At 37.4% G+C, this 23,357-nt stretch overlaps 1 protein-coding gene across 1 annotated transcript in view; it reads left to right on the top strand.

Annotated features, from left to right (window-relative positions):
* The window catches only part of LOC134609074 (pituitary tumor-transforming gene 1 protein-interacting protein-like), a 50,276-nt gene extending 29,364 nt beyond the window's left edge, over positions 1–20,912 (top strand). Inside the window, exons 6-7 of the mRNA XM_063452460.1 lie at positions 10,468–10,514; positions 20,651–20,912. Coding sequence (XP_063308530.1) covers positions 10,468–10,514; positions 20,651–20,700 — 97 coding nt within the window. The 3' untranslated portion in view covers positions 20,701–20,912. The remainder of the gene's footprint in view (positions 1–10,467; positions 10,515–20,650) is intronic.
* Positions 20,913–23,357: the final 2,445 nt, after the last annotated feature.

Raw genomic sequence — 23,357 nt, 5'->3', positions numbered from 1 at the left:
TATTGTGCATGGATTATTTCTTTAAATAATCTACAAGTGCCCCTCCCGAGAGCAGGCTCTGGATCCGCCACTGGCTCCAGTATCCTGCGAGAACCACAACTACAATGGGTTGTAGTAGTTATGGTGTTTAGAATGTCATTTGATGTTTTATATGAAAACAGTGTGTGCAGAAATTCACCTAGGGGACAGTGACCATAGTATGATGTAATTTCAAATAAAGTCAAGAAAATACTACAATATGTGTTGTTAGGACAATTCATTTTAGGATAATCACTTTGCTTAGCAGCAGATTGAGTAATGCACGATATTCCTGTGATGGCCTGGAAGATATGTCATTTGTTTTACAGGGTTCTCTCTATGAGGAAAATTTAGATATTGCTTCAGTGCTGAATTTTTATCTTGTTTTGGATTAACAGCAGCAACTAATACAGAAAAGAAATATGGTATATAATAAACATATACCTTAAGTGGAGCGCTATAGGTGTTGAGGGATTGTCTTATAGAATCTTGTTTGAATTGGCTACGTCTAGTACAGATATGAAAGATATAAAGAATATATAATATAGTGCAGTTTGTAAAACACTGTGTGGATCAAAATGAAGTGAGAAATGGATCACTCACATTTTAAAGAGCCTATATTATTGGCTCTGTAAATAAGACTGGTATGCTTTTAGGGCAGCATCCCACCACTATTTCTTGCTGGAATGTTCCTCCGGGAAGATAAAAACAGTAGAAACATGCAATGTGTAGTATAATTTAGAAGGTGTATTAGAAAAATATGAATAGGTATTAAGCTCACCTTTTCCAGAGCCTTAATGTCCTGGCTCTGAGGGTAGTATGTTTTGTGCCACTCTAGGGGGGATGGCACTTCCCTAAATTAAGGTACTTGAGGCTTCAATGGACTTAGTATAAAAATCTAATTTATTAATACAAACGGTTTTAAAACAAATAAAATAACCTTAGTATTTAAAATAAAAAGTCCTAATAGCCAATACGCGTTTCACTCCTCCTGGAGCTTCCTCAGTCAGCTGTAGCTTGATCCTCTGTACCTTATGTCTTTTAAATAGCTCTTGGGTCCTCCCTTGAGTTCACATTTGGAGTTCAATTTTCCAGTTATCCAATCATTTGTGTCTTTACTTCATAGTTCCACCTATAATTATAATCACCTGTATTTCCTTTATTTTGATTGGTAGATAAGGGGGTCATCTTATAATTTTAAATTTCATTGGTGGTCTAATGGTTGGCGGAAATGTCCGCCGGGTAGCTTATGGTTGGTGGAAGTGACGTTACTGTCTATGTCGTCTACTTCTGATTTTGTATGTGTCTGATTCTACTATATCCCACCTCCCTCTAGGACGCACTTGCGTTCCTTTCTCTGTTAGGGGAGGTCTGCGATTGCTGCGGTTGGATCCGACATGAACTATCACGTCTCTACCTCCGTTCGGATCCATCGCGCATGCGCGGACATTGCCCGTAATTATATAAGTCCATTTTGGATATGGGAATGAATAAGGGAAACAGCAGGTATATGGAGATACCGAGAAATATACAAAGAAAACAAATGGTATATGGGTTAAATGTGACATTTTAATGTTTGAATTGAACCAACCTGCTGCCGTCCAGCCTGTGAGTGTTGCAATGCATCATAGATGATCGCAGAGCACGGTGGTCTTTACCAACTTAGAAATGATCCGATCCTGAGTGATACTTACTCTCTGTAATCATTACTGTTCTGTGTAGTTAGTCACACAAACAGATGGCGGCTGCTGGTGCTCACTCTTTATGCCTAGGGAATTGTTTATTCACAGTTCAAGAGTTGATAAAAAAAAGGAAACCTTTGCATGCTTAATGGCATATTGCTGCGAAGGGACTTTATGGTCCTACTGCCATTGATCATCTGTATGCGAGCTACAAGTAAGGCATGCATAACACTTTGGGCACCCATGAGGTGGGCAGTTCATTGTTCATGGTTTTTGGCAACTTAGGTGCAGGTGACTATATTAGTTACATGTAATTTCTGACCAATACCAGCAGCAAAAAAACCTTTAAAAAAAAATATATTTTTTTTACATTTATTTTTTGGGGGTGTATAGCTTGGAAAATGCATCCACTACAGTAAGCCATCAACAGCCTTAAACATGGATCGTTCATTTTCTGGGATGTGACACAGTGAACCTTTTGATCACAGTTGTAGAAGCAGTATTTTCTGAAATGGAGATTATACAAGCTGTAAATCATGACACCGCAGGACACCGAACTGATCCAATGCATCCCATTGAGGCTGTATGGACATGTATCTATACCACCAACAACTGGATATGATGAAAAGAACTAAAAAAAAGGCTTGGGGAAAAAAAGTTTTTTCTTGTTTACTCTGGGCTAGTAAGGAAAATGTTATAAATGAAGTAAGATAATTTTTAAATTATACTGAAATCTAATAACCGGATTTTTTTTATATAAACTTCAAATCACATTATTATTTTTACTGTGCGGTTATAAATACATTTGTGTGTTTAATTTGATTTCATTGGAGTTAAAGGGTTACTCTAAGCAGCCTTGGTGATTTGAAGTGGCCATGGTGCTTGCAGTCTGTATAAGCAGCATTTCACTAAGAATCTCTACACATACAGAGAAAATGCACTTCCGTCAGCGTTGTTAATTCTCTGTATATTGGGCACCTGTCGTCAGCACACATAGCATGCGACCAATGTGTCATGGCTTCCCTCTCCATGCCACCAAGTCTTCCCGTCCGTCTTTCCTTAGGGACGTCCCTCCTGCTGCAACGATGGGGAGTGACGTCACCTGAGTATGATTAACCTGCAGGGAGAACTTGACCTCAGCGGGGGATCGCAGGTAAGCTTTTTTTTTAATTATTATTATATTTATTATTGTTGTTAACAAAGGGGTCCATGCCAGCAAGGTTTACTCCAGCCCAGAACCAGTGGTTTATTAAAATAACAGTAACAATTAATGAAGTGGTTGCAGTGGGTATTTTTAGAGCAGAGGAGTGCGTAGTTTATGATGAACATACCTGCTTTGCACACTGTAGGTACACTGCCAAGTGACGTCTGGTTGACATCAGTCGTTTATAGACTGATCAGTAGCTGGCCCATTACAACCAAGCAAACTTTTCTACCGTAACATTCTGATGGCAAGTGCCCAGTGTGCTTGCTGAGAAGTTCAACCTAAGACAGGATTTACATTCTTGAAGCTATTTCTTTCCTGTTAAAATACATGACATACGCACCGTCGTATCACAGCATATCTATAACCCAATGCCCAGGACCCAATAAACCACAGAACCAATTTCTACAGCTTTATTAAATATATCATAAATTATAACAATTGGGGTCATTGCCAACAACCATCACGGCATTTTAAAGCCATACATAATCTTCCCTGGCAATGACCCAACAATAAACAGGATATAACAATAGATATAACACATAACATGGCCGTCCATGCGACCCCATTTCCAATGACAAACTGCAGGGGTGTACCAAAACATCCGTAAACCACCAGGTTTGAAGCTCCCAATTTAACCTTGCCATTGAAGAAACGGGGAACACTATCCCCTATGAGCTACCAAAAAAGGGGAGGGTGGGACAACTAACAGGTAAGTGCAGATTTGATTAGGATGGCAGTGTTATATACGACTGAACTAATCCCCCAGCCCCTCCATTAACCTTCCCACTTAACTCTTCCCATGCCTAACTCCTTGCCCTGTCAAGGCCCATTCCCCTGCTGCACTGTTCCATGTTCCAGTTTTTTGTTAGTAACAGGGAATTGCTTATCATAAAGTCATATTTATAATGTGTATATAATTTTATTCCTTTTCAACAAATCCACAAAATAAAAAAGTGTGTATTTTGTGGATTTGTTGAAAAGGAATACAATTATATACACATTATAAATATGACTTTATGATAAGCAATTCCCTGTTACTAACAAAAAACTGGAACATGGAACAGTGCAGCAGGGGAATGGGCCTTGACAAGGCAAGGAGTTAGGCGTGGGAAGGTTAATGGAGGGGCTAGGGGATTAGTTCAGTCATATAGAACACTTCCATCTTAATCAAATCTGCACTTACCTGTTAGTTGTCCCACCCTTTCCTTTTTTGGTAGCTCATAGGGGATAGTGTTCCCCGTTTCTTCAATGGCAAGGTTAAATTGGGAGCTTCAAACCTGGTGGTTTACGGATGTTTTGGTACACCCCTTGCAAAAGCTGCAAATCCGCTGTCTGCAGCCTTTGTAAGCCCTCCCTCTTTCCCAGACCAAGACTCGTTCTGTTGCAGGGAATTCACTAATCAGAGGTTTCTCATTGAGCTGTCTCTGTGCCCTAGCTGAGAGCAATCACAGTTTTCCATTTCTTCTCAATGAGAAGGGGTGAAGGAAGAGCATGCCCTAGCCCTGCTTACATGCCACTTCCGTTCTCTCTGTTGAGCTATCAATCACTTTTTTAAACGACAAAAACAACCAATTCATGACACATAAAGCACTTCAGCGTTCTGTTTCTGGATTTTTCCTGTATGTGGTTGATAACGTTATTTTACTAAAGTGAAAATTGTTGTCAATTCAAAGTGAACTTCACTGATTTTCAGCTTTTAAGGTCAAAGTAGCAAAATTGTAAGCATAGCTGACTGCAACATTTTCAGTTCGACTACTTTGGCCTTAAAGGGACACTATAGACACCAGAACCACTACAGGTTAATGTAGTGGTTTTGGTGTATACAGTCTGTCCCTGCAGGCTTTTCAATGTAAAACGCTGTCTTTTTAGAGAATGGCAGTGTTAAATTGCTGCCTAGTAACACCTCTAGTGGCAGTCAGTCAGACGCTCTGCATGGAGGCGCTGAATGCTCCCCATAGAGATGCATTAATTCAATGCATCTTTATGGGGAGATGCTGATTGGCGCATGCGCAATAACCTCCCAATACTGTCCTATTGGAAAGAATTGAATTGGCTGAGATGATCTAAATTGATGATCTCAGCCTTGTAAAGGCCAGGCAGGGCCAGCTACCGCAAGACCAAAGCTGTTTTGGGGGGAAAAGTGAGTTTACTGATATTGGATACATGTGTTCCTGACATTATAGTGTTCCTTTAAATTATGAGCTCACTTTTAATTCCCAACAATTGTCACTTTGAGGACGGGGAAGAGTTGGAACCTGGGATTTGTGGGTTAGTTCTAATGCAGCTTGGGAAAAGTTGTAGAAGGAGCCGAAGGAACATATGGAGGCTATTTAGTATAATAACTAGACAGGAAAGAGCTGTGGATTATTATTATTTTTTTTTGTGCTAGCGTTATCTACTTTTTTGTTTCAAACATTTGCTTCACAGAATAAATCCCCGATAAGATGTTGCCTTTAGCACATCTTCTAAGCACATATATCAAAAATTCATTACAGAGCGCTATGTCAAGGGTATATTAGAGATTGATTCAAACATAATAAGTTTTGAAAATGAAATGCTATGCTTCTCGAATTCATAAACCTACTCCTTTTTCCCAAACCATTAATTTACAAGTAAAATCACAACTTGTATTCTGCAGTCCTCCGATGAAATTTTTTTCAGCATATAAAGTTGTCAAGATTATAAATTGGATTAAGGTATGTTGTAAAACTTTTTGCTTTGTGTTTGCAGACAGCACTTGGCTTATTAGTTTTTTTTTGTTTGCTTCATAAAACTTTCTTGAACAAATAAACAAAGCACCACGTGATGGCAATTCTCATGCAGCAATAAGTGACCAAACTTTTTTTTATGTTGTTAAAAAAAAAAAAAATTAACAAATGTATTTTAAGCATCTGTGTTTAAAAAGAAAGGAGCCTTCTCTTTTTAAAGGGATATACACACATTTCATACCTTGCTTCTGTAGGACAGATCTTTGATATACATTTGGAATCTTTGTAAAAGTAATTCAAGAAAAATACTTGTTTGTTGTCTCATTATATTTTTACATTTCATTGAGTGTAATCAGATTTTCCAGGCTGGAGCTGACCACCTCCTTTGTTAACACATTATATAGGTGATATCGTAAAATGCCAACAAATGTGGTGTTTGTATTTTGTTTATTTTGTTACTTTTATTATTATTGTGTTCAGTTCATTTTTTTTTTTTTTTTTTATAATTCTTTATTTATTTATTTTTATAATTCTTTATTTTATAATTCTTTATTTTTGAGTGCAGGGAGAATGTTACATACATGCCAGTGAAGCCACAACAGCAGTTACCGGCCATTCGTGGTTAATAGAGATACGGCATTGATTAAGACTGCACAATTTTTTTTTTTATACTAATCAAGCTTGACTTTAAGTAAAACGTTATTAAGAAAAAATACAAACATGTATGAATATCGGCCCAACAAATCTGCCTTAAAGTTAAAAACCAGTTACATGCCTGCGTATCCAAAGCAAATGTGTTTGCCGTAAAGCTTGCTGATGTAGCATAATAAATGATAAACTTCGCAATTTAAGAGGGGCTATGTCGAGTTTTAAGGAAATTATTAAAAAATACTCCAAAATAACATTATGCTGTGTGCCTTGTTAATCAGATGGTTAATAACATGTTATTCATCGCAGTGCATGTTGTAAAAGTGAGCTTAAGTGACGGCAAGTATAGGGTCTGAACGGAAAGGCTTAATGCCTAAACATTTGCACATTGTGATATTTTACACAGGCTAATTCTGAATATTGTCGATTGACTATAGCTTAATATTTATTAAATGCAGCTGGGAGGGTTAGTTACTGACTATAATAATGTAGTTTAACCTTTCCAGCTTAGGGCGCTCTATAAACGCAATGCATGTTGCTTGTCTATAGCTGGGCGGCTGCTTTAACTGTGAGATAGTAGATCACTCTAGAGACCCTTATCGTCACGCTCGGGCATGTTTAATGAGGGTGGCTTATCGTGGCAGGTTGAATCTTATTTATACACTACCCGTATTGGGTAGGTTTGGGTCGGTGGAGCACATAAGCTAACGTCCTCATGAGTCTCTGCTTGGCCATTGCCCTCCGTGGGCTTAGCGTGGTCCCGCTGTATGCCGGCAGTCGTTGTACATCCTGGCTCTGTCTGGGCTGGTTGGTCAAGGTGGTATGGTAATCCAGGAAAGGTATGCAGCACCCTGTATGGGAGACCGGCTCCCCGTCTCTTCTGGAGGGAGGGTTTTCAACTGCTGAGTGTCGTTCGCCATTGCTGTGGTGCGGGCGCTGTATCTCCCTTTCGTCCGCCTGCTTCTGGCTTGGTAGGGCGCTGTAATGGGTGTTTATTGCTGGTTGCTGTCGGGTCAGCTTGTACCTGGAAGCTTTACCATTTGCAGTGAGCGCGAGGAGAGAACATCCTTTCCCACTGCTTTCAGCGCACATGGCGTCCGCCATTTTGGATGATGTGCCCGGGCTGCCGATCAGGGTGGTATTTTCACTGGGCCTTATTTGTGTTGCTGCGGTCTGGGCCTCAGGGTGAGGACCGGGATGACCCCCAACGGTACGGGGGGAAAGGGGGGGCGGGACAGGGCCAGTTTCACGCTGTTTTGGGCCTCTGGCTGGGCACTGTTGGGCAGGATAGTGGAGCAGCGGCCGTCCGCCCCACTCACTGCCAGAGAAGGCCCCGACTGGGACATCGAAGATTTCTCCTCCAGGGGACTGCAACTCGAGGAGTCAGCCTCTCCCTGGATCCAGGGCTCCCTTTGCACAAAGGACCAGTGCTGCCGGGTTGCTATGAAGTTGAAAATTGTAGGTTAAAGGCTTAAAGTTTAGTAATTTTCAGGAGCTGAGCTTTCTTGCAACCGTCCAGCTCGGCGGCCCGGCCCGGCCCCGCCCCCCATTCAGTTCATTTATTAAAGGACATCTGTAACCTCTAAACTATTTTTTTTAATATAATGATCATTGCATCAAGTTTTGAAAAGAAATAGATTTTTTTGTTAAATTAAGTATATGGGGGGAGGGGCTTGACTGCTATGCTGCTCAGTCGCATCTTGACAGAGCTCCACGCAGATCGCTATATTTTCCTAATTTTGTGGTCTTACATGCCCTATATTTACACCAGGGCTCATCGGCTACTGTGCAGGCACAATAGCGAATTTGGCTAAAGTAAATTTCAAATTATAGCCCAAGATAACAGACTTGGCAAAATTTACAAAGTCATGTATCTTAAAACATTCTGTTATTTTAGCCAAAAATGTGAAATTACTTTGGAATTGTCTAAAATTTGCATATTATTCAATGACCCTGAAAGTGACTTTTAGAGAAGAATTCATGTTGAGATGTCTCTGGGCTCTAGCCTAACCTTGTAAGAAAGGTTTGAATGTCTACTCTCTGAGCTGTGTGTTTTATTATTAGAAATAAGCTTTTATTTGCTTAGGCTCTCATTTCAGTCTTGCTTTATCATTTATATATTTATGTTTAATTTCTTTTTAAATTTTATTTATTTTTTTAAAAACTTTTTTTTTAAAATTAAATTTCTGTGTATATGCCATTGGCGAATCAAACCACATAATATAATTCTTACATATGCCAGGGAAAATTAGTCAATACAAATTCATTCCATACCTCTTTGTAAAAAATTAACCTAGCAAAATAAGGGGACGTTGAAAATTAAAATCCAATCTTTGTTTCCTTCTGATTTTTTTGTTAATTTGTCCTGAATAACTGAATAAAACTTTGACATTTAATATAATTGTATATGCAAACTGAGAAGTTAATAATTCATGTAATCATTCCAAAAACAAGTTAATTACATGATAACGTTACTCTAGCAGAAGTTAAGTAGTAGCTCTAATTGGGTTTTCATATTCTATTCAGACTACATGATGTACACCTTAACCACCTCGTTAAATCTCCCCTTCATAACGTTATTGGATCAGTATATCCTAAAGCAAATCTTGCACCTTAAATAATACACACAAAGCCATACAAATTAATGTCACAAATTTGAAATTGCTGCTACTATTGCTGAAGGCAGGCTGAATACTGCAATCACATCAAAACCTGTTTTTGTTGAATCAATTGATGCAAAGTTATTTTTTTTTTATGTGAAATAATTTATTTTTATATATATGTTTACATATTCTCTTTGAGGGTGACGTTCAGAGTTAGAAGGTAATGTAGCTTTCCTAGATGGAAGTTGACATCAAACATATTCCGTAGAAGTAGCATCTTTGCAACAATAGCATAATTAAGATATATTCAAGTGGGCAGCATGAAAGCATGGAGTCAGCCTTGTCACCAAGGCTCTATGCCAAGATTATGCCTTGGATCGATTTCCACTCAACTGAGCTTGACTCTACGATTATACCACTTTCACTCCTTCATCCAGTTGGGTCTGTTTGCTAAAAAGTGAATTAAAAGTCCATGCATAATAAGCATGACAAACCTGGTTTCTAACAAGTCCAAGTTTTTATTGTGTCTTGTCTCATATTCTTAAAAACAGAGCATGCTTATTAGTGTCAATATAAAATAATACTTATTATTATTATTACTACACAGGTACAATATCAGTTTTTTTTTAGCCAACTCAAAATGAATGTAAAATGATTTAACACGCCTTTATTGCGGTTTTTATGTGCTGTCTCACATTGATACTAGAACCTGTTTATGCCACTGGCAATGCAGGGTATGCATAGATATGCTTTAATTTGGGGATCAGGTTCTGAAGACGAGATAAAACAATCTTAGGTGATTTCAGGCTGGGGGGCACCATGTTGATACACAAAAACGTGAAAAGGTTGCAGTTGGCAAATGTAGAGGTACCGAGAAGCTGGGTGAGCTTTGTTATAACCAAGTCAGAATTGTATATTCATTGATCAATATACATTTTGGTTATGGAGATATGGGACAATTATGGGAAACAGAAAATGCATTGTTTTTAATTAATGAATTGCATAAGGGATTCATGTTGAAGATAACAACTGAAAAAGGAAATCTAAAACAAACAAAACCGTTCGTTCATAACATTCTATTTCTACCAACAACATACAGCATTTAGATAAACCCTAGCCTAGGTTATCGTGAATTCCGCCTGTATATGTATATAATCATGACTGGGGACATAATGTGGCAGGAATGTTTCGATTTGGCTCTCTAGTTACCCATACTTGTGTATCGTTTGTGGTTCAGGATATCTTCTCAATTTATTTTCCTTAGCAGACAACTTTTGTTTGAATATTTATTTTAATTCAGTTTTATTTATGGTTATTTATTCTTTAATTATGCTGATTCATATTTAGCGTTTAAGGATTACTCTTCCAGGTATTCAAGGTTTCCTATCGCTTTTAATCATTTAAAACCCTTTTTGTTCATCTGATAGCTAAAGGTTTTATTAATTCATCAGTTCTTGCTGCCTTTTTATACATTTTTAAAAAAAAAAGTAACTGAACTAGAATTGTCTGCGTTTCATGTTCTTTACATGCGATACATGTTTATTTAATCGATTTTTACCAATGCATGTCTGCTTATACGTTATTTTCTTATTATTTCACAGAAAGAATGAAAGGACTGTAAAACATAATGAGATCCGTAAGAAATATGGTAGGTCAATTTGCTTTTTGGATGAACTGGTTTTTGTTTCCCATTCTCCAGCTGTAGCAAGGCCATATTTTCTAGAAACACATTGCAAAACTGGATTTAAGTTGGTGCTAACAGTTGTACAGTATTTATGTGATATGAAGTCCCTAAATACTTTGTCCTTCCCTTCATATTAAAACCACAGGGGAATAAGTACAGCTAAAAACAGCCATTGTTCAAGAGCTATTGCTCACTCCGTTACAAGACAGAAGATGGAAATTAGGTGGTGAGCAACAGCTAGTCTAAGGTCCTGTCATTCCAATTGAGCTGATAACATACTGCTTTAACACATTTAGTGTTTGAAACAAAATCAACATATTCTTTTGTAGCCCGCATTAACAAAAACGGTTTTATTTCAATCAGATGTTAACTTGCGTTAGATGTTTTTATCTCCTGCTTCGTAAATGTAACTTCAATCACACAGGAGGCTCCTGCAGGGTCTGGAAGACTATTAATGGAGACAGAAATTAAATTGGATGTGCAATACAGGAACCTAGAATTCTCAAGGTTAATTTTTAGGAAGTGTTTATGGAAGGCTGTGCAAGTCACATGCATAGAGGTTTGACTAGGGCTCTATAAACAAAGTGATTTTTTTTCTCCTAAATGGCAGAGAATTGAGCAGTAAGACTGCAGGGGTATAACTTTATACATCAAAACTACTTAATTAAGCTAAAGTGGTTTTGCTGCCTATAGCAATCTTTTAATATATATTGATGTTTGAGATGCAAAGATTAACAAGAGCAGTTTTTGTTCCTGAACAAGACTTTTCCAAACAATAAGCAGCCGCAGACCAATGGGTAGTTTCCCCTCCTCCCAAGTTGGACAGGACACCTAAAATCAAATAAAAAAATATTCCAAGATGGCATCTCCACCAATTAGACCACATGATCTGTTTGTATGATCAGCAATTTGCACTTTCCTAGCTGAATGGCCTTCAAGTTTTGTCTTAAAGGGACACTATAGTCACCAGTACAACTACAGCTTAATGTAGTTGTTCTGGTGTGTATATTATGTCCCTGCAGGCATTTTAATGTAAACACTGCCTTTTCAAAGAAAGGTCAGTCACTCAGATGGCCACTAGAGGTGCTTCCTGGGTCAGTGCTGCACAGGGTGCAGCACTGACCTTGTGTCTCCAAACTTTGCATGGAAGCGCTAAAAGTTCCTCATAGAGATGGATTCATTCAATGCATCTCTACCAGGAGATGCTGTTTGGTGCAGCACGCTGTTTTGGCTGGAAAGAAGATACGTATTTACCCTTTTTAAAGGGAGTGGGGGGTGCGTACACTAAAATGTTTGTATTCCTGACCCTATAGTGTTCCTTTAAGGATTTAAGCTCTGCACACAAAGATAGTTTTCTTTATAGTTTTTACATAAGCCAAAGGAGTCCCAAAGCGTCCACAAGAATTGGGGTCACAGTACGTTTTTTTTATTTTTTATCATTTTAGCTTTTTTCAGTTTACTGCAGTAATTCAACAACAAAAAGGCAAATAGTCCCTGGTAGTCACAGAAATGAGGTCAAATGGAGGCTGCTATAAATTGAATTATATTTTCTATTGGTGAATCAAAATGACTAGTTTGGCTATTTGATCTTTTTCTCACTTACCTATATATACTGCTGCTTTAGGCACGGTATTACATATTACCTTCCTCTGTTTTTCATTCTTTGGATTCTACTGAAACTTTTCTCTTTTTTAAGACATTGGTTAACAAAGACATACACGACAGATGAACCATATTTTTGTAAGTGTAATAATATACTGCCATCCTTGATATATAGCGCAAACTGAATATTATAACAGGTTACAGGATACCATCAGCTAATCCTCTATTTGCCATCAACTGTGGTTACTGTCATCTTGTGAAATGTATAGAAAATCTACAAATACCATATATTTTATGTCAGTCATAGCACTGCCTGTGAGATAGTAGTGTCAATCCATTGGCCGAGTCTCTTTACCAGCTGTGGGCTGGGAAATGGCTTTGAGAGAAGTGAAATTGTGGCCACCAAATTGGGTGTCGTTCTCAACATCTCAGAGGTGGGTAGTGGTACTGGAACGTTGTGTAGAAATCTCCTTCTTTCATGGCTATGAGGGAGCACATAGGGCCCCACCTAGTTTTTTTTTTATCATTGCTGTTGACTTAAGTATTAATTTGCCGGCAAGCTTGAAACTGTTCTAAACATAGAATCCTCTATATACTTTGCCAAATAAAAAATAATAATAAAAATAATGTTATTTAAACGTGTATAGGAATTTGATATAGTGTGCAGGTAGCCACCCAGGAGTAGTTGGAGTTTAATTATTGTGTATTAATATTTCATAGTTGTTTTATAAAGCGATAATATGAAAGAGGCAATGAAGCAATTCTAAATTTACCTTAACACAGAATCGTTTTCATACTATTAACAATAGATGCTCATGCGCTGCTATTTCCTGTTATGTATGGCATTTTAAACATTCGGTTTTGAAGTCTCACACCAGCCCTTAAATATCACAGCGGGTGTTCAGACTGGCAGTTTGTAATATTTCTAATTGGGCCTTTCATAATACAGTGGATCTATTATTGCTTAATATTAAAATATGTTCTACAAAGTAAGACGCATAAAGCATACAACAATATCTGTTATCGTGACCAGCTTTATCGTACCAGCGACCTGATTAATTGAGACTTCAATGCGACTATCAGGCCTTCTACTGCCAGCGCAATTTTTTTCTGCCCCCTAAGTGGTTAAAACTCAAACTTGTAACCAAAATGGATTTTCTCAAATATATCTCCATTATGGCTGAATTGGTTTGAATAGAAATGCATACATTACTCCTTAGTATCAGAGTCTTTTCCCATTAAGAAGTCCTGTATAAAATGTTATATGCTGCCAACAGATGAGTCTAATGCGTTCTGAAAATGCATATGTTTAATTCAATCTTCACTTGGCATTTTCGCCACTTGAAACAACACGGCGACGTAAGCCTGCTGTGCTGAGCCTTTGAAGTTGCTGCAGAATAGTATGTGTGCATTTCTAAGCTCCAATATGAAAGAATATTTTAAAAAAAAAGAAAGAAAAGTGTAATAATTTGCTTAATAGCAAAAAATTCAATATTGTTTTAAGTTTTTTTTTTTTCCCCTGCACGTCAGATTTGGATTTTTAATAAGTTATGGTTATTAATAAGGATAAATGACAAATATGACAAGATTTATTAGCGCTGGCTCTGAAGATTAAACCACAAAATGTCCGTTCATGCTTGTCGTTTGGGGGAGGTAGATTTTATTTCCCCTTGATTTGCACCACCCATCTTTTCTCATATCATTTAAATGGTAATGACATATATAATTGCATTGCAAAGGGAAAGAGACCGCAGGAAGCAAAGACCTACAGTGGCTCGTAGCTGACACAGTTTAGTCCCATTATGTTTTCAAGACTTTTAGTATGCCTTTTGACAAACTGTGTGCCCTGTAATTATAGCTCTAAAATGTGATGAGGATAATTGCAATTTAAGAAGAATTAACATGTAGTTAAGTTACATTCTTTACCACTTAATTGATACAATATACAGACTTTATAACCATTTAACAAATGTCTGCACTATATTATTCTGTTAACATTCTTTTTAAGAGCCCACATTATAGTAACGTAAAATAATTTTTGTAAATACTTACTAATTTATATTCGCTGTGATACTATTTACTGCATGGATCTGTTCTTATTGACTTCGCATATTTTTCTAAAGTGTCAAGTTAATTACATTTACTGGAATTTGCACCATTTTTCTCTGAATTTATTTGTAATATTTATCAAATAACCATTTAATCTTATTTTTCATACCTCATAATTACACGCTTGCTTAATATAGGGATAATCAAACATAATATTAAATGGTCTTCGGAAGTGACCGCTCCCCTTTAAATACCATAACTACTTCATCTTACTGAAATGGCTACTGTGCAACAACACGAAAATGCATGTCAGTATTTAAGCATACTCAGGCATTCGCACAAGGATTTTGGAATTGGGTGTTTAATCCATATTTCATTGTTTGTAGTTGTTTTCAATAGCATCGGGAGTAATGATAATTTTATAAAAAATCATCATGGATGTATCCAAATGTTGAATTTTCAGCAGAGTGCATCATAACCTCTCATTTGAAATGTCAACTCTGAAACGGTACTTCACTTGAGTGCAGCTCTGTTTTGGAACCCTTTAAATGGAAATTAAGGGCCACACACTCATCAAGGCTGAGAAAGAAGGTAGTTGCAGACCACAGCATCTATATTGCTGACATGTTATAGTTTTATGAAGTCACTCGTCAGATCAGATGATTGGCAGGCAAGACTAAAATAATACCTGAGATTTTATTCAATATTGCTCTGTAAAGTAAAATAACTGCAAATATTCTTGGAAATTGATAGAAAGCATCTGCGGAAAAATCATTCGCAAACGGAAAGAGTTGATTGGCTGCGCCCATGCTATTATTGCCAATCTGTAGCCTGTCAGTTTGATGTCCATGTAAAGCAGTTAATATTTGAAACAATATATTTGTCTGTTTTTATGTCTGTAGACACTTTTTATCGAAAACTTTTTTACTATCAAAGAAGAAAATATTAAAGGGACACTATAGCCACCAAAACAACTTTAGCAGGTTTGGTGTATAGATCATACTCCTGATTACTGCTCAATTCTCTGCCATTTTAGGAATTAAATCACTGTTGTTTCTGTCTAGGCAGTCCTAGCCACACCGCCATTGGCTGTGACAGACACATGGGCAAACATTGTTTAATTTTCAATCATATGTTAACTTACTTTAGATGTTTTTATCTCCTCTTTAAATTCAACTTTAATCGGAGGCTCCTTCAAGGTCTAGCAAGCTATTAACAATGCAGGAAATGCAATGCAAGAAATTCTAAATTTAAACAGACTATGCAATAAAGGAGGTGTAAATATTAGATTTCACTTTACAGGAAGTGTTTAAGAATGCTTTGCACGTCACATGCTGGGAGGGCTGCATAAACACAGAGATTACAAGTTCATGATCCATACACCAAAACTGATTCATGAAGCCAAAGTTGTTTTGGTGACTATAGTGTCACCTATAGATTTAGTGTATAGGGGAGTGTTTACCCAGAGGCAATTACCATCTAAGCATTGTTTAAAGTTCCCATCAAAAAAGCAAAACACAACCTTTTTATTTAGTGCTAACTAGATTTTTACTGAGCTAGTCCTGATTTTTTTTTTCTTTAACAGTATAACACGCTAACCAATACAAATACTCTAAAGTGCCTACATATATTTATACATGGGCATGGAGAACATATTTGACCTTAAATACATCATATTAATTCACTGTAAATGTATTAAAGGATTGAGCAGAGAAGTGAAAGTTTTTACCTAAAAAGTTTTCAATTCAAATACTCTGTCTTAAACATTGCAGTCCTAAAATCCATTTTAGAATGTTGCTTTTATTTCCGCACAGTTCACAGTTAATAAATACACTCTTCAAAAGACCCCAGCAAAGACTTTTTTCAGTGCCAAGAGCTCAAAACTGATCCAAATGTTCCCAGGAAAGGTCTAATTACAAATTTAAAAAAATACTTTCTGTTAAGGGAATATAATTGACCAAACGTACTTAATAAGTTGATCACCATTCCAAACGAACACTGTATTAGAATGGATTGCCATAAAATCTAGGCGAAATCATGTGTTTAATTAGCGTTTTGTCCTTGGGGAATGATATTTGCATTTTAACTGATTTCGTGACCACACTAATAGCAATTTTCTTTCTCTTACTTTCAATTATCATCCAGCTATTTCTAGCTCCAAGAAGAGTCTAGTGACAGATATGTCAATTTAAATGGTTTGTATATGATTAGACAATCTTTACATACATGCACATCTATTTATATGAAAAGGCAATAAAATGCAGCTATTTGTTTATGAGCGAACTATTTAGATTCACAGCACATCTCCTAACGGCCGAGTACTGACATTTTTCATTTGCCAAAATATGTCAGGCAGATGGAAGTTTAAATTGCAATGTTCAGCTTCAGAATCTGTCAAATTAATACATATGAAAGATTCGCTTCTATTTATTTTTATTTTTCACCATTGTTTATTTCCCAATGCTTAGACCTTATTTTGACCTCAATTTTCATATTTTTGGGTAAGCTTTTCAAATGACTTAATATTTTTGGAGAAAGGTTTGGATTTATCGACACGTCCCATAGACTTTAATGGTGAGTTCTGAAGAGAAGAACAACATTATTTGAAAAGCCTTTACAGAAGTATTAAATTGAGGCATTTTTTAGAAAACCATTAATCTGAGTCCAGCTACGATAAGAATCTTGTGTTAAAGGGATACTATAAGTGCCAGGAATACATAGCTGTAATCCCGGCACTATAGCTCCCTCTGCCAAACCCCCACCCCCCAGTCAGTGAATAAAGGGTTGAAAACACTTTTTTTAATTACCTTACCCCAGCACTTACCCCAGCACTGGTGCCCCTCTGCATTTAGTCGTGGCTCTGCCTCCTCCTCCATCCCGCAACAAGCGGGCGCTAATGCGCATGAGTATGAGACCTCCCCCTATGAAAGCGTTGAATCAAAAAATCTGACGCTGGATGTCCTCATGCAAAGTGTGAGGACGTTCAGCGTCAGATACAGGACCAAAAGTCAGTTTGGATCCAGGAAGCACCTCCAGTGTCCAATAGGGACACTGCACCCAGACCACTTCAATGAGCTGAAGTAGTCTGTGTGCCATTAATGGAAAATCCATTGCATTCTAATAGTCTATACTATCCCTTAATATGATGCCTATGGGCACACAGTGACTATGTAGTTAACATTTTTACAAACTATTTATTTAAAATAACTAAGCACCATTCTGTTAACACCATCCAGCAGTTCTGTGTAAAACCATTTTGAAAGAGTTTGACACAAACTAAGGGCTCCATGGGCTCCCACAACTGCCCACAGCTGTACACTTAAGCATTAGCAACGTCAAATTTCTCAATATGTAGATGCCATTCATTGCAGAGTGTGTCTGCGAAAAATCCTTTATAAGTAACATTTGCCCGTTCGGACGTATCTGTTAAACCATGTCGTTTTCTATAGGTAAATGTATTTACCATCACTAGGGAGACTACTAAATAGACCTATTTATGCCTTTTACCGCTTTATAAGGCATAACGCTTTATTTACCCCCCCCCCCCATCTTTCTTAAAAAGTAAAACATATGATAAGAGCCCTAATGTCTGGGGGAGGGGGGGGGATGGGGATGGGGATTCTTACTCTTCTTACCCTTTTAGCAGGGCTGGTCTGACCCACCGGGATACCGGGAAATTCCCGGTGGGACACATACCTTTTGGGCCATTGCCCTGCGGCCTAGGGCACACCGGCCCAGGGGTTGCACCACAGGGCACAATCACCAGATGACCTGCAGGAAGGGAAGAGCTCCCCTGTTGCCAGTCACAGTATATAGCATGGCCGAGCCGTTGACCACAATAGAGGAGTTTATGTTCCCCTGCCCACTACACTGAATGCCGAATGGCTTCCTGTCAGACCAGGTGGGAAACAAAAGCTCCTCTACCACAGTGCACGTCTCGGCCACGCTACTTGAAGGTACAGAAGGGGTGTGTGAATGAGACCCGTAGAGGGGCTGTGGTAAATGAGACACATGGAGGAGCTGGAAGCAAATGAGACACATGGAGGGGCTAGGGGGAATGAAAGACATGGAGGGACTGGGGGGTGAGGCATGGAGGGACTGGGGGAGAGGCATGGAGGGGCTGGGATGGGGAAATGGGACTCATGGAGGGGCTGGGATGGGGAAATGGGACTCATGGAGGGGCTGGGAGGAGGAAATGGGACTAATGGAGGGGCTGGGAGGAGGAAATGGGACTTATTGAGGGGCTGGGAGGGGGAAATGGAACTCATTTCTAATTAAATCTGCACTGCTTGATAAATGGGAAAAAAAGGACAGACACTGAAGTGCTTTAGAGGTCTAGATTGTCCCTTCACCTATGGAAGTGTTATTGACTAAGTTATAAAAAATTGCTATTCAATGATGCCTTGAATATTAAAGTATTTATATATAACATACCATTCTTCCCAGAAAGATATTTAACAGCAATTACTGTTGGGAAAGCAAACCTCAGTGCTGTACCTTTTTAGTAGATAAGAGGTAGTTTAGATCCCCTGGACGTTTACTTTTTGATTTGGTATTTGATAAGGCCAGCTTTGATGTTCTGAACATCGTATTAACAAACATCTGTGATAGGAATCCGAGATCATAGAAAGGTTTCTTTGTTTTCTCTTCATGCTTGAAAGGTGAAAAGCTTTGTGTTCAGTCCCCTAAATGATACAAAATTACATGTGACCCAGTTTACAATATCATTTTGGCCTTGAAGGTTACTGTTTGCTGATTGGCAGATTTTCACTTGACCTTTCGGAAATATTGGCAATTACGAAGTATAGTATTTTGCTACTTGACCACTGTGTATAGTAGCCTGAGGGACCCAGAGAGCAAAGTAATTTTAGAATGTCAGATGTACTATTTTGTTTTCCTTTTCTCTGTGCAAATAACTGCCAAGACACGTTGTGTTTATTCTCGTACATAGCTGGATCAGAGCAAATACCAGTAATATTAAAATTTTGTATGATTTCACCTGAGCTGGTTTTATTACATGAATATATAATTCTGATTAAGGAGCAGCGTGCACACAAAAAATAAAATCTAATTTAGAATTTTACAAGGCTTTTTAAAATCACCGATCTTAGCAAACAAATATAAGAATTCAGTTACACCATATGCCTATAATGTGATAAGCCCACCACTACGTCACAGAACCCCAATATTTGTGGAAGGGAACATAATTCCAAACATGCTTACTGCAATACTTACTGCTTAAGCTGCAATAAGACACCCTCCTTAAGAAATTTTATGTTTTACTGTTGTCACCTCGAAAGGGGCACCCATACCGGATGGGTGGGGTGCTCAGCCCATTAGGAATCTGGTCGGGATTCCAAATCTACACAGAAGCAAATGTGAATTGGAAGCACACCCAGGACATGCATTTCTAAAAAAAAAAAATATACAGATAAAGAAACAATGCACACAAAAAATACAGTTTTACAATTTGCAAGGCTATTTAAAAATCACCTATCTTAGCAAACAAATATGGGGATTCACTTACATCATATTGCCATTTATGTAACTAAACCCCATATTTGTTTTGCTAAAATGGAGGGGGGGGGGAGGGTTAATTCCTCCTACTCTATTATCTATTTGAACTAATCGTGTAGGAGATACATACCTGAATCACATTGCACATTGGTTTATCTACCTTGACTGTTATCCTATATAAAACATTATTCTATCTTTCAGTAAAAAGATGTACACACTCAAAAAATACGTAATGTATGATATGTATTTGGTGCTGTTAGATCAATTCCATGTGTCTATCACCATTTTACAAAGTGGTGGCTTCACAAAATCCTATTGGTGCATGCCCTCTGTTAGAGTACTTTCTTTTTAAGTCCTTAGAGACCAATGGCCAGCAATGCCACCATAACAATGTTCTGGAAGGCTCCTATAGCAAACAGGAATAAGAGGAGGGTTTTACAGAGATCGCAAAGTAAAATAAGACAGAATAATGTCTTTAAAGACCAGGTTGTCAGAATGGCAAAGAAACCTCTCATCCTTGAAAGGTTAAAAATGCTGTTCGTATTGAACTTGTCACGTTTGTATCTGAACTACCCAACAATGAATTACGGTATTTAGTGGCTTGGCAAAATGTGTTTCTTGCACTATTTTCTATTTTTCCCTATTTTTCTGATTACTTTCCCTGGTTTCCCTGTTTCCCTGGTCCTACATGTTAAATTGGGGATATTATGTCACTTTTCATTTCATAGTAACTTTCGGGAGCCTGGTAGTTTATTAAACATGTTGTACAAGATGAGAACGCATGGGATTCTAGTGGTACTCGTCTCTAGAGTTTATTTGGGGGATCTGTGCTAGAACAAGCTAATTTGAAGGACAAAATACCTTTGCTTGATGTGTGTATGTATCTAGTTATTTATGTCTAACTTTATGTATTATTTTTTTCTTTCTTATAGGCCTCCTCCAGGATACGGATCATCCTTACAGCAAATATGAAAATGAATAAATAGAATGTTATCTACTCTGCCTCAATGTGCACTAAAGCATGAGCACGCATATATACATATGTTTTCACACCACATTTTGGATGTTATGAGACATTTTCATTCATTGTTTTGTTGGAGAGGTTGTTTTGTGATTTTTTTTTTTCTATTTGTATTTTTTTTTTTTTTTTTTTTACCCTCGGTTTCATTTTAAACATTTCTCATATACCATAATGAATGAAGGAAAAAAAAATATGAATGAATGAAGGAAAAAAAATGGGGGTAAAATTCAGTGTTTGGGTTTTAGGTCTTTTAATACTATATCAGTCATATAACAATGACATAATGGCACCTTATAGCTAATCTTATTACACATACTAGCATGTGTTAAGAAAATACTGTTTGTTGGTAGACTTTAGATTACAGTTATGCCATTATATTAGGATGTGTTTAAACCAACTCACTCCTACGTTGTCTGCTGCTCAACCCAGTGTCATATAAATGCACTTCACTTTAAATGTAAGGTATATCTTTTCATTTATGCCTTTGTTAGTGATGCCAGCACACAATGTCTAAATTCTATTTTTTAACTTACCTGGTGGGGGATAAAAATGGTTTGGAAACTAAAATGTTGGCAGAAAAATACCTGCTGGCATTTTTGTTTTGCTTGATGATCACATGGTAGAGGTTATGGTTAAGTTACTGTTACATTGCAAAATTAATATTTTTCTATTGACAAATTTCACATTATTCTTAGACTTGTGCATTCGGTTTCAACAGAACTGCAATGAGTATAACGTTTGAACGACCGCGATTTGTCGAAATTCCGAAACTCCGTAGCACCGAATGACAGAATCGCAAAAAAACAAAATGGGCAAAGGCTAAACTGCTTAATTTGTTTTGTGATTTGGATCCTGATCACAGCACCAGAAAAAGCAGGAGGGGAATGATAGAATAAGCTGTTTTTCCTCAAATATACTCGATTGCATATAAAATATGCCTAAAAAGAAACTCACAAGGACAAAATCACTTTTTCTTTTTTGGACAAATCGATTCAGATAATCTGAATTTTAAGCCGTGCACAAGTCTAATTATTCTTTTTTGTTTACATTTTTTTCTATATATATATATTTTAACCTTTTTACTCTTTTACTTTAAGAAGGGTAACAAACGAAAACCTAAGCACTTTGGTATGAGTGTGCTCACATATTAGGGACTGAGGTATTGTATGGAACCCAGACAAACCCAGCTAAATACAGAAACCTACATACAACAATGGCCAAGGTCCGAAAGCCCTCTGTTCCCTTTCATATACTATGAGGAACCATGAGGAGCCATTTAAAACATTACATACAAGTATTTTCCAGTACATTTAGAGGTGGGCCTCCAAACCTGTGGGCTTCATAACTGACGAGAGATCCATTATATGCTTTCATTATTTAGGTAGCACGTGAGAGATCAATGCATGAAAACACAAGTTTTCTGTAAGTGGAACTCAACGGTGTTAATTAAAGGGGCAGTCTAAGCACCATAACCACTATATTTTGCTGTGGTGGTAGTAAGCTGTGTATCCCTGGTTCAGGGCTAAAGCATTCTGGAGCACTGTGACCAAATCCCGGGTAGGCTGACACACACTTCACTTATCACCGCCATACGCATTTTAAACAAAATTACTTTGACCAAAAAGCAGGGAATACGGACTATTACCACCAGAGGTCATAGAGCTGAGACTGTCCATCACAGAATAAACAGAACTTTTCATTGGAAACATTTCTCACCCACTGGATGTTTTCCATTTAGAATTCATATTTTGTAGGGTCATTGTTATCATGGTACATACACGTTTTAGTTATCTTTATCATGTTGCACGTGTTCGGTATGTTTCATATAATTTGAAACTTGACTGTTTAGTTGTTATGCAAACCTTATTTTTAGACATTAACTGCTTTCCTCTTTTGGTGTATATGTAAATATATTTTGGTGGTGGTGTTTTTATTTTCTCTGTTGTTATTAGATTAGTTGTTGTATGACTTTGCTAGTATTTCTTTCTAATAAGAATAATGAGGTCAGAATATTTAGTATTTGCTTTTTCTATTTTGTAAAACGTATATAACAGTTTTGAATGTGGTCATAACTTTTAGAGGATCCAGCAATCAGCCACGTAACCGTTCCTCTCTAAGAACCTTGCACAGAACTATACGAAATTTTAATTCTATTCCAAGCTATTCCCTGAAGTGAGAATTGTTTGGAGCTGAACGTGAATTCAACATGAATTACAAATTGAATTGCAAAATAGACAGACTGAAAACATTCTCCAAGTCAGCTATGCTTCCAGCTAATCTATTTTGGCCTTAAATTTGAAATTCACTTTGAATTTGTGACAATTCTCATGTTGGTGAATAACCATGAATGTGTTATCAGTGTTTCTTTACTTTTGAATTCATGTTTTCAACTCCCAACTGACTGACTTTTGTAGATCCACAGATCATTCCTGAAGCTACCAGATGTTCTGTACATCCTACTATGTAAAATATAAAGTTAGCCTGTGATCCTTTGTATTGTTTTTGCGTTACCAGAAATCTTGTTTCATTATAAATTTGGCATGGTGGCCTCATTGCTAAATAAAGAGAACAATTATCTCTTTCTAATTGTGCACTTGTTTTTATGTACAGAAAGTGTC

Source organism: Pelobates fuscus, chromosome 4 (assembly GCF_036172605.1).
Source record: "Pelobates fuscus isolate aPelFus1 chromosome 4, aPelFus1.pri, whole genome shotgun sequence".
NCBI lineage: Eukaryota > Metazoa > Chordata > Amphibia > Anura > Pelobatidae > Pelobates > Pelobates fuscus.
This window is presented reverse-complemented; position numbering and strand designations above follow the sequence as displayed.